General features: G+C 44.4%; 1 protein-coding gene across 6 annotated transcripts in view; it reads left to right on the forward strand.

Moving 5' to 3' along the window:
• Nucleotides 1-7173: 7173 nt before the first annotated feature.
• Nucleotides 7174-13182, forward strand: part of atp2b3b (ATPase plasma membrane Ca2+ transporting 3b) — a 53891-nt gene continuing 47882 nt past the window's right edge. For 5 of the 6 annotated variants that reach the window (XM_070544910.1, XM_070544911.1, XM_070544906.1 and 2 more), the window contains exon 1: nt 7203-7590. In XM_070544910.1, the coding sequence (XP_070401011.1) occupies nt 7344-7590 (247 nt within the window). In that variant the 5' untranslated portion in view covers nt 7203-7343. Of the gene's footprint in view, nt 7591-13182 lie in introns of all 6 variants that reach the window. The other variant, XM_070544909.1, reaches the window with a different exon arrangement.

The raw sequence follows: 13182 nt of genomic DNA on the forward strand, positions 1-13182 counted from the left end.
CACATATTTATATGTCAATGTTCCTGACAGAGGGTTTGGTGTGGGAAGCAAGCTGACCAAGAGAGTCTCTGACTTTGGGAACCAGCTTGTCTGGGACACAGATGAGGATCTCAGTCTGATCTTCATTCAGCTGAAGAAAGCTCCCACCATCCAGGTTTTAATACTGCAGGTCCCGTCTTTGATGACGTTTCTCAAGTACAAGCTGGGACGTAATTTTGGGGGGGACGGGTGGGACATGTCCCCCCCACTTTTTCAAAAGGCAGTTTTGGTCCCCTGCACTTTTTTCCGTCCAAAAACAATGTTACGCTCCATTAAATGGATTTGGTTGAGCACTAGGACCGAAACGGAAACCGCTTTACTATTAGACCCGCCCAAAAGCTAATCTATTGGCTCTGCTGATACTTGCTAACGTATTATTGGCTGTTGCTGCTGTCACTCAAGTTGTAAACGGTCAGAACGTGCTCACGTTGTTTTGCTAGTTTGGAGCCGCTAGGGAACACCGGTACTGAGTCACATCGTCAACTAGACGCTGTGTAATATCAGAGCTCAGCTCAGCTTCCATCACATAACATTTGAATAAGTGTTCATTTGTGAGTCTTTGGTAGTTAGGCACAGCCAGGAGGCAGCATGTCAAGAAAACGAAAAGTGGATATAAGAGACTTCTTTCAAAGTCAAAACGTAAGTTGGAACATGTGACACCGCTGCATTAAGCTCAGACTCACCTCCTCCTTCACAAACATACTCAAAACTAACTTTTACAAACTCATCTCCTCCACATAACTGACTCCTCAGACACAATTTATTCGTATTATTATAATAATTATTTTTTTATTATTACTATTATCATGATTATTATTACTAGTAGTAGTAGAAGTGTAACTTCAAAACTTTTATCATTTAACTTTATTGTAAACTTATCTATTGCAATGTATATTTTCACATTAAAAAGCTCTGAAAAATGAACAGTATCATCATCGTCAACAGATTTTTTAAGCTTAATGTCAAAGATGTACACTTTTCATTAGATTTATCTTATTTTTTCCATTTATTTTTTGTGTGTTGAAATGCAACAACTGTTTAAACACTTTTAAGGGGAAAAACATATTTAATATGTTTTTATACACTCAAATGTTAGGGTGATGATCATGTGTAAAACATTAGTTCAGCATGTCCTCTAACACAGCAAATGAACAAACGGCCAGATCTCAGGAGGGACCGTTTATGTATAAATAATTTTTATACTTTTGACTAGGCCTGGGAAAGTAACACATTTTGCTGGACGATATTTTGTCCAACAAATTGTTGATGATAAACGATATTGTCAACATTATCTAGACCAAAATAACCACTAATATAATGTTAATATATCATAATAATGCAAGTACACCCTTTAAAATGCAACAAAGAAACCTTCATTTAACATTGAAATGTCCAGAACCAGAACTTCTAAATGAATAAAAATAACAAACAAAAATTAAATAAAAAAGGAATCTCACTCCCTGTTAGAAAATGTTGCACCAAAAACAATAAAAAAAGACCCAAAACAATAAATACAATGGCCTATCCATTGTCAACAGCCAAAACTGCACTTCAATAATGATAATAAATAAAAATAATAATAGAGTTGTAAATTTTTTAACTTTGATATATATATATATATATATATATATATATATATATATATATATATATATATATATATATATATATATATATATATATATATATATATATATATATATATATATATATATATATATATATATATATATATATATATATATATATATATATATATATATATATATATATATATATATATATATATATATATATATATATATATATATATATATATATATATATATATATATATATATATATATATATATATATATATATATATATATATATATATATATATATATATATATATATATATATATATATATATATATATATATATATATATATATATATATATATATATATATATATATATATATATATATATATATATATATATATATATATATATATATATATATATATATATATATATATATATATATATATATATATATATATATATATATATATATATATATATATATATATATATATATATATATATATATATATATATATATATATATATATATATATATATATATATATATATATATATATATATATATATATATATATATATATTGAGGATGGAACAATTATTGAGATGGGCACGTGACGTGTCAAGGGGTCTTTACATAACACCCCCCACCTGTGTCCCCCCCACTTCTGAAATCAAAATTTCGTCCCTGAGTACAAGTAGGCTACAGAAGTTCAGACCAGCTCACTTATTGAGATGTCAGGTCAGAGGTCAGGAGAGGCAGAGGGTGTATCTCACAAAGGCCTGAGAGACCTTTCATGAACTAAAGGGTCGGGTTAGCTGCCCTGGCTCAACAAAATGATTTAAAAATAGGAAAAAGTTGCTTCGTTTTCCTTTAAATGCATCACGTGTGCTTTTTGGCGGGAATATTGATTAGCAATGACAGGCTGAGCCACGTCAACGCACCGCGCTGTCGTCATCACGCAGCTGGATGGGAGGGGGTGCCGTACGGAGTGGTCCTCACCCCCCTCGCTCTCGGATGCTGCGGCCGAGCTCCTCCTCCTCCTCCTAAGATGTCGCAGGAGCTGCTCCGCTCTCCGCGGCGGTGCGTCTCTCTCCTCCGCGTGTTTATCCCCCGGAGACCGTAGAGTCCGGCCGCGCCAGCCGGGAGCAGTGCACCCTGTCCGGTCACACGGACCGGCCCGCTCCCTTCCTCACAGCGGAGGTGTTTAAACCCTCAACCCAGCGCACTCTCTCTCTCTCTCTCTCTCTCTCTCTCTCTCTCTCTCTCTCTCTCTCTCTCTCTCTCTCTCTCTCTCTCTCTCTCTCTCCCCCCTCATCTTTCCTGTCATTCCCAGAGTCTCTCTCTCTCTCCTCAGACCACCGCAGATCTCCACCGAGCCTCCACCAGGTGACGGCGCCGGAGCGGAATATTCATCAGCACCGCCGCCGTCGTCGTCTTTCATCCTTCCGCTCCTCCGGACTCCAGGAGACGGGAGCTGCCGCATCCCCGCATCCGCCTCCCTCACCCCGCACCCTCTCCCCTGCTCCCCCACCCCCTGCTGGATCCTGCCATCCGGTTCGGGACGTTCTCCGCTCCACGCACACGCAGATTAACGGGGATTCTGCCTCCCCGCCCGCGCACTGATGCTGATGTCCTTGAGCTCGGCCTGCATGGTGAGTCCGCGCGCGCCTCCGTGCGTGCCCGTTATTTACCCCTGCTCGCTGCTTTAATGGAGGGAGATGTGTTGCTCTTTAACGACGTGTTTGGAGGCTTTTACCGGACTTACCGGACTTGCACGGCCTGATGTTCCCGCCACAGGCCCGGTACCGCGACCAGAACTACCCATACAGTAGCGCGTGCCATAAAAACCTGCATGCGAACAGCAATGACAGTATGAGGAAGCGTGTGTGTGTGTGCGTGCGTGCGTGCGTCCATCTCACAGTGAAGCACGCGCTGTTCTCCCCTTTTTCCTCCCGGTTCTACCGGGCATCCGCTGCGTTGGTGTCGGTTACGGCGCCGCAGGTGCGCGAGCGGAGCTGCGGGGGTGTCGGTTCTCTCCGCGGCACCTTGAGAGTCTCCCGGTGCAGGTGGGAGTGAGTGACCGGAGGGAGGTGTTCGGGCCGGTAACCTTGCGCAGGGACGTTGTGGCGCACCGGGAACTCTTCGGCTCTCCGGGCTTGTTTTAGTGTTTCTGCTTCATCGTGACTTCCTCTTGTTGCTGCTGAGGAGGAGGAGGATGAAGCTCAGGCACGTCTGAAGGTGACCAGTTAAGGTCGTTTCATGAGTGAAAGAGCATCTGGTGTGAAGGTCCAGGTGGGTGCAGGTATGCGTCCTGCTGCCCCTCTCACGGCTCCAGCCTGCATGGGCGACTGCTGCAGAGCCGGCAGCCCTCCAGAGGTGACCCTGCAGGTGGACCACAGCCCTGGCCCGAGGGTGCAGGATCAGACAGGAACACCCTGCATGGCCCAACGGCACCGACACAACCCAGCCGAGCATCTCCTCTGTGTCGGACCTCCTTCAGACCCCCCCCCCCCCCCCCCCGACACGTGAACACGCTCTTTTAGGGAGAAAATAAGAAAAAGCAAATAGCTCCAGCCCTCTGAGGGAGCAGCAGGTTGAATGGGCCAGCATCCTCCTTTTGTCTGCCTCTTTTCACGTCCATCCTACTCTAAAAGTGCTCCAGTGTGTGTGTGTGTGTGTGTGTGTGTGTGTGTGTGTGTGCGTGTGTGTGTGTGTGTGTCATGGACAGAATCATGGAGCTGATGGCTCTGGCCATAAGCAGTGGCGGTCTTTGTGTGCTGCTGGCCTCCTGTGGGATTGCAGATTGTGAAAGTTAGGGATGCGTGAAAAATGGAGCGATGCGTTGTTGTTTGTCTGCATTATCTGCAGCACTAGCTCACATGCAAGCACACACGTGCACATCAAAGCCCGGAGAAGAGCAGAACGACAGTCAGGCTCAGAGTTAGTTCAGTTGGGAGGATGAGCGGAGCAGCCTTTTCTTGTCTGAGTCTCATCATATCAGACAGAATCCGTGAGTAAGAGATCAGGCTGGGAAGAAACGCGCCACTGGCTGAGTAAATAAGTGATTGCAGGAAGCAGATCGAGGGAAGAGTGGAAAAGGTGTCAAACGACGGGGAAAGGGAGGAAGGTCAATCCATAACAAGGGAAAAGCGTTTAAATGCTGGTGGAAAGAGAAGAGCAGCGAACGAGGAGATGGGAGCCAAGGGGGGCCTCAGAGGAAGCGGGAGCGGGGTGACTCAGTCGTAAACTAACACTCTCAGTCAGGATGGAAGCAGGAGCAGAGAGGAGACGGGAGGGAGCAGGACTCCATGATGAGATCCTCTCCTGCTTATGTAAAACACCCTGGTAGGAATCTGAATGCGTTGTGTCGTGTGATGCTGCAGCCGCGGCTAATTGCTCACGCGGGAGCTCACCGTCAGCGTCGAGTTTCACTTCATCCAGTTAGCTCCAGAGTCTTTAAGCTTTAAATAGCAGTTCTGTTTCAGACGAGGCATCAAACCGAGGAGCAGGCGGGCCTCTTCACTAACAATAACTCTTATTATTGATATCATCATCAACAAACAGGAAGTGTCTGAGCTGGCGTTCCCGTCCTGGTCCTGGAACTCTCTCCAGAGGGATGAAGCATCGTTTAGGGCGGGAAACCTTCGCCACAGACTTCCTCTCCAACGTCACGCACCGCCTTCCAGTTTACACTCAGATGATTTTCTCCTGAGAACTGATGATGTCATCGTTTTGATTAAACACGCTGGTTAGGGTTCGGCAGCGGGAGCAGAAAACCAAGATAAAGACCGCCACCGCGCACCGTCTGACCCGGCCGTCTGAAGCAGGAACAGCGCTGATGAACGCCTGCTTGGGTTCCCCGAATGTTGGTGTGTGTGTGTGTGTGTGTGTGTGTGTGTGTGTGTGTGTGTGTGTGCGTGTGTGTGTGTGCGTGTGTGTGTGTGTGCGTGCGTGCGTGTGTGTGTGTGTGTGTGTGTGTGTGTGTGTGTGTGTGTGCGTGTGTGTGTGTGTGTGTGTGTGTGTGTGTGTGTGTGTGTGTGCGTGCGCGCGTGCGTGCGTGCGTGCGTGTGTGTGTGTGTGTGTGTGTGTGTGTGTGTGCTCTGTCTTCTCCATCCCCAGTGAGTCGTGGAGGATGGCTGTTTATACTGAGCCAGGATTCTCTGGAGGTTTCTTCCTGTTAAAAGGGAGTTTTCCTCTCCACCGTCGCTGCATGCTTGCTTAGTATGAGGATTGCTGTAAAGACTCTGACACTAGTTAGTGACTCGATGCGACCTGCTGGGTTCCTTATATAGGAACCTTTAACTCGTGGCCGGAGATGACTGACTTTATGAATAATCTGAACTGAGTGTGATAAAACACGAGTCCACGCCCCCCCCCCCCCCCCCCCCCCGTTTAAACTTGTTGCTTTTGCCACACAGCTGTTGTCTGGTTTCCCACCCATTCTGACCTCTGACCTCTGGTGAGACCCGAAGCAGCAGCCGGACGTGTCCGTGTGTCCGTGTGTGTGTGTGTGTGTGTGTGTGTGTGTGTGTGTGTGTGTGTGTGTGTGTGTGTGTGTGTGTGTGTGTGTGTGTGTGTGTGTGCGAGAGCTGTGGTGGAGATGCAGTTATAATTTTATTTTGCAGATTAAATATCAGTTTGTGTCCAAACCTGTTGGTAGGGGAAGAGGAGGTCGATGGCTGCAGGTTTAAATATCAGAAGTTTGCTTCAGAGCCAAGAGTGCGCGCTCTCGGGTCGACTGCTCATCTGCAGCTCGACGCAGCAGAGCCGCTGCAGTCAGGTAGCTGCTTCCAGTCCGCTCTGCTCAACACGCTGCAGGAGTATGGCAAGCCACTGTAGCATGTAATTCACAAGCGCGTCTATCGTTGAACATCATCTAGACTGGATTATTGCTGACCCGTACGTAACAGACACGTCACCGCCACGTTTATAGCAGTAGAAGTTAAAAGTCATCATTTCCACTGATGAACGTGTTAATGAGACAAACTTCCCTCAGCAGCGTGTAGCTGTGGATGTTCAGGTGGATGTTCAGGTGGATGTTCAGGTGGATGTTCAGGTGAGAGACGCTGCTGAACTGTTCATTCAGTCGTGTTCAGTTGCTGAAGCGGAGGAAGGAGAGAACAAATGTTCCCGTTTAATCAGATTCATCGAGTCGAGACCGCGTCTGATCCATCCGTGATCCAATCAGGACTCGTTGCAGTCTGAAGTATTTTGAGCCGTGTGGTCTCTCTCTGTCCTCTCAGGTCCTGGAGCTGCAGCTGCAGTAGCTGCCTCTGAACTGGGCCTGCCTCCTGCTTCTGAGTGATCAGCAACCTTCGCCCCTCTCTCCATCTGTCCATCTCCTCTTCATCTCAGGCCCGCCGCCCGCCCATGGACCGGCCGTGACCCTGGAGGGAGGGGGACCGACTCAAGGAAAAAGTGGAGTCACAGAGGAGACGAAGGAAAAGAAAGCTGGACTCATTCAGACGTCACGCTTCTGAAGTGGTCCTGCTTCACCCTCCTCACCCTGCTCCCCCGCCCCCCGGTATGGAGACCTAGAGGAGCAGTAGGAGGTCAGGCCGAGACGAGAGGAGAAACATTAAAGCAGCCGTTCATCGAGAGTCAAAGAGGAGTGGCGCTTCAGAAACACGTCCAGATAAAAGAGCGCATGAACACGCCGTCAGCCGGACCACGGAGGAGGACCAGAACGCCGACGTAAGCCTTCCTGACATGTCAACAACAGCAACCATGGGCGAGATGGCCAACAGCGCTGTGGAGTTTTACCCCAAAGGGACTCGAGGCAGGGCCGGAGGAGGACGGGCAGACGGCAGCCTCGCAGGGGGGGACTTTGGGGTCACGGTGCAGGAGCTGAGGGAGCTGATGGAGCTCCGAGGTTCAGAAGCTCTACAGAAGATCCAAGATGGCTACGGAGACACCGAGGGCCTCTGCCAGAGACTACAGTCCAGCACCACCGACGGTGAGCACATGCAGAGTGAACAAATGTGAGGATGAATGGGTGAATGGTATGAATTAGTGAGAGCACAGAAGGATTAGTAGATGCATGAATGGGTGGGTGGGTGGTTGTGGGGAGCCTGTCTGCTCTGGAGTCACACACTGCTGTCAAACTCTGTCCAAGTCATGTGATCTCCGTGATGTCATCGTCTGGCTCAAACAAACGCCACCGACTGAAAATGACCGTTAGTGTCTCTTCACGCACGTGGATGCAGACATCAGTACCGGCACAGGGTAATCCTGGCGAGAGGAGCTAGCTGATGGGTGAGTGGATGACGGGATTATGGTGGATGGGTGACCTGGTAGAAAAAGAATCAATAAGTGGGTGAATGAATGAAGGGTGCTGCTGTGGGATTAACCCACACCCTGCTGCTTTATTGTTTTTAATTTTCTGGATGATTTCATGTTTTCTGGGTTAGGGTGCTGCACGGGCGATCAAATACGGTCTCTCGCCCAGAATTTCACACAAGATCAGCTGTTACTCAAAAAGGAACGGAGCTTCTGTCGTTTGGGTCAAACCTTTAATGGATGACCGAAGTGAAGTGAAGCCAAAGTTAGAGATGCCAGAAAACTCCTCCGGTGATCGGAGTCGGACAGTAAATACCCCGCGTGCTGCCCAGGTCTGTGAAAGTCAGTCAGCAACAGCAGCAGAATGAGTGAATGAGTGAATGAGTGAATGAGTGAATGAGTGAATGAGTGAATGAGTGAATGAACTCGCCACCTCTTAACACAAAGCCGTGCTAACAATAACCGATCATCCATGTGGAGTCCATAATGGGAGTTTTCCAGCGACAGAATGAACACACAAAAGTACTTTGCTGATTAAAGTTCTCTGAGGTGGACTAAACTGATGAAGCAGCTCGGAGCCAGACAGGAAGGATCAGCTCTCAGAACCACAACTGGTGCATCTCTCGCCAAAACACCCCATAATGTATTCTTCTGGACCCAACGTCCGAGGTGCAAGCCCCGCCCCCTCACCTACACACTATCAGAGTTGGGAAAGTTCATTTTAAAAATGAACTAGTTCAAAGTTCAGCTCTTACATTTTAAAACAAAGTAGTTCTCTTTTTAGTGCATCATTAAAATACTTTGAGCCAAGTTTACTGTTCCAACAACGAACTAGTTCATAGTTCTCTCTCTCTCTCTTTATATATATATATATATATATATATATATATATATATATATATATATATATATATATATATATATATATATATATATATATATATATATATAAAATGTGTATATATATACATATATATGTACATACACACACACACACATATATATACATATATACATGGACGTAATTTTGGGGGGGACATATACATATGCATGTATATATATATATATGTGTATATATATATATATATATATACATATATATATATATATATATATATATATATATATATATATATATATATACAGTAAATACCCCGCATGCTGCCCAGATCTGTGAAAGTCACTCAGCAACAGCAGCATACATACATATATGTATGTATATACATATATATATGTATATACATACATATATATATGTATATACACATATATATATGTATGTATATACATATATATATGTATATACATACATATATATATGTATGTATATATACATATGTACGTATATACATGTATATATATACATACATATATATGCGTGTGTGTGTGCATATCATATATATATATATATATATATATATATATATATATATATATATATATATATGTATATATATATATATATATATACATATATATTTGAAATACTGAACTGGAACACACCCAGTGGCGGTTCTACATGGAATTACTCCCCGGGCGAGGCCCCCTTTGAGCGCCCCCCCAACCGCCCCCACCACCACCACCACACCACCCCACCTGCACGAACACACACGTTTTCTATAAACAGGCATGTTTTATTAGAACGACTATTGAACATTCATTTTTCTAAGTTGCACACATTTACATTAATTACTATGAAGTTGTCAGAATGTAAAGCAATATACATTATACACTGTATCAAAATATATAGAATCAAATATACAAAAACAACTAAACTAACTAAATATTAAGAATATATGCACATAATATATAATAAATATTCTAAATAGCAAAAATATTTCACACATAACAAACTAAAGATAACCACTACAGCATTGCACTTAGAACAGAAAACACAAACTAAAATTAAAACCTAACCTTGATGCAAAGTCATCAATAATGTCATCACATGAAATCTGCTCCCCTACTTAGTGATTGATACTAATCAGAGCCAGGTTAGTGAGCTATCCCTGAAACATAGTTGACCTCAGGTATGACTTGATCAAGTTTTGAAAAGCTCCTCTCAGCTTGAGCCACATCCAAAAGTTGGGGTAGAATCCAAAAGTTGGGGTAGATCTCCAATAGATCTTTATCATGATCCATAATATTTTACAATTGCCTCTGAAATTGTAATTTAAACTGACATAAAAAAACTGTAGACTACCAAAAATGCCAACTTTTACAGAACAAATCATGTAAAAAATAATCAGTGCAGCCATCTGCAATAAATAAACAGGATAGTTAGTGGTGACTGGGGAGTTTTCTTCTGCTTGTAGAGTTGTTTTATTTATTATTATGTGAACTTGATCAACATGTGTTTGTTGTTGTTCAGGCAGGCCACAGGCTGCAGCGAGCATTTAACAAATCCTAGTTTGAATCAATAAAAAACGATTCAAGGAATTTATTCAAACCATTTGAATATTCGTTTCAATATTTCAGCCCTATTAGCTCTGTTAGCAACTAGTTGACCGAATTTAACCATTAAAATCCCAGTTAACTGGTTCAAAAAACTGAAAACATTCATCATGAGAGCGAACATACCTTTATCTTTCTCCTCTTTTTTTCTTTTTTATTCCTGAATGGGGCAACTGGTGGTTTTAGCCTTTTTATGTTCATCTCTTCTGTTTGGCTCTTGACTCAATAAGTTTCCTTTAGTCAGGACTAAACAATTTGACCTTGATGGGGGGGTGACCACAAAATCGTTTTGTTTTTCCTTTTTTATTCGGCCATTTCACACAATTCAGAAACACTGAAAGAAAGATAGGCCTGTGTTTATGATATTATGAATGAAATGTGGAAGAACATCAAGATGTGATCGACTTTAGCCATGTTGATAGTTGATTCAGCCCCTACCCGCTCATTTCATTTGGACCCACCCAGAGGTGAATTCCCCCGCCGCACCCCTCCCCTTCCTCTTCTTCATTCACACACGGTGCACGGAGCGCCTGCAGCTGCAGGGGGCGCCAACTTGCTGTTTCCAATCCAGACACTGTCATATGACAGATAATAGAAAACCTCGGTGCGGCGCAGATTTCCTTTTTTTTTTTTTTTTTACTCAGCGCTTGTGCGCCCCTTTTGTGTCATGAAAAAATGCCGCCCCGGGCAACTGCCCTGTCTGCCCGTGCCTAAAACCGCTACTGAACACACCCTAAAGTCAGAGAATGTTTTTAATTCAACTTCGAGGTTCAGTACAGCAGCTCCTTGTAATAGCGATAGTGTCGTGTGGAAACACGTTTATTTTACATGATAAACTTGTAAAGGTGCATCTGAAATCGATGTTAAGCAGTTTTATATTTTCTGAGGTAAAAAGGGACGCCGTGACGTCCGTCCTCCACACAGCGTAGGCAGAGAAGAGTAGACGCCGCACCTACCGCTATGGCAGCCGCATTTGCTGGTCCCACTTTTTATAAACTCTGTGGTTAATGTTGTCCACCAGTGGGTCTGAGTCGCCACAACAGCCACCCTACAGCCGCAGCTCTGGTCGTCCACCTCGAGACTGGAGGAATGGAACATGGTCCACTCAGAATTCCCCGGAACGTTCAGGAAGTTCTGTGTGGAGGTGAGGATTGAAGCACCTTCTGACAGGAGGCAGCAGACCCTCACAACACTTGGACCTGCCAGGTCTGACCAGCTTCCATCCAAACCAACTCACCACCAGGTCGTTGTCAGGTGACAGCTCCACCCCTCTCTTCACCTGAGTGTCCGGCCGTAGATCAGATGCCTCGCCCTGGCCACCATAAATGTTCGTTAGCTCCACCTCTGGCTGCTGGTTTCTCCCAGTTTGACTGAACTGAGGCCGCCGGCTCTCTCTCGCTCCGTCGTTTCCCTCCTAGATACGAAACCCAGATTCACCCACAGCAGCTGTTCATCTTGTTGTGTTATGTCTCCTGCTGGCTGGAAGCTTCTACTGACCTTCGTCTCATGGAATTAGCTGTAAAAGGACCTCGGAGTGTCACACGATGTGTTATTAGCTGTATTATCTGCATCGTACCTTGTATTGTTCCTCATGTTGTGCTTTAGATTCAGCGTCCTTCCTTCAAGGCCTCGACACAAACAAAAAGAAACCAAAACACGCTTTTCCTTTAGGTTTTAGTTTTATTATCATCAATAGTTGTGGTCTAAAAATAACTGGAAAATGTGTTCCTGATGAATAACTAATTATTGTGACGTCCCTATTTAGCCCTTTTATCTTCCACTCCAAGAAAAAGCAAAGAAATTTGTTTTTAATGAACTTTTCTTTCATCTAACATCTTCACTGAGGAACTGAGTTTTACTTATTCCTGATGGCAATCCGTCACTCTGGGTTTTTGTGCGGACTGAATGTGAAAATAGTCTCCTACACCTAAGATGTTAGCTGTGGTCTTTGGCAGCAGTGATGTCTGGGGATAAAAAGCTCTGATGCACCTGCCTGAGGATGTAGAAATGAGCTGGAGAAGCTTCAGACGACAGGATCTGGAGTTTTACTTCCTGATACGTGGACATCTCTCCTCTGATTGGCTAACAGCAACACGACTCTACCACTGACTCTGTTGGCTCTGCAATGTTGATGTTTTACCTCCACCAATAACATGAGCCTGGAGGAGTTCTGCTGCGTGGTGAAGTTGTTAATGCTAACGGTTAGCTTCTACTAGCCGAGACGTGCTCTGCCACAGTGTGAATTTCTTTGACTACATATTTTCGTATTTAATTTCCTGGTGAATTAATTGACGAAACAAAGACGCACACACTAATAATGACTAAATTATGACAAATATTACTGATATTTTTGTTGACAAATTAGAGACGACAACAAAAACTGACAAAAGCAAAAATCCAATCATAAAATGGAAAAGATGGACGACCGGGAATAAGAACCAATCAGCAAACAGAGCCCAGTTTGAACACGCTACTGCTAACCAGACATCGTGCTGATGTTTATGCCGGTGGTGTAGCCGAGTAGTTATCCCTGCGTCGGGCGCCGGCGTTAAGTCGATTTGTGTTCCCCTCTCACAAAAAAATAACCCTCACCCTCACCCTCACCCTGACCCTCACCCTGACCCTGACTCTTCCTCCAACCATAACCACTCAGTCACCAAAACTGTATGTTTGGCACAATTATAATGGATGAAATTACTCTGTCGGACGATTTTTGTGTTTGTTGGGGTTAGGGTTAGGGTAAAGGCTAGGGTAGGGGGGGGGGGGGGGGGGTAGGGTAAAGGCTAGGGTAAGGGGGGGGGGGGGGGGTAGGGTA

This window comes from Nothobranchius furzeri, chromosome 15, assembly GCF_043380555.1.
Source record: "Nothobranchius furzeri strain GRZ-AD chromosome 15, NfurGRZ-RIMD1, whole genome shotgun sequence".
Classification (NCBI taxonomy): Eukaryota; Metazoa; Chordata; class Actinopteri; order Cyprinodontiformes; family Nothobranchiidae; genus Nothobranchius; species Nothobranchius furzeri.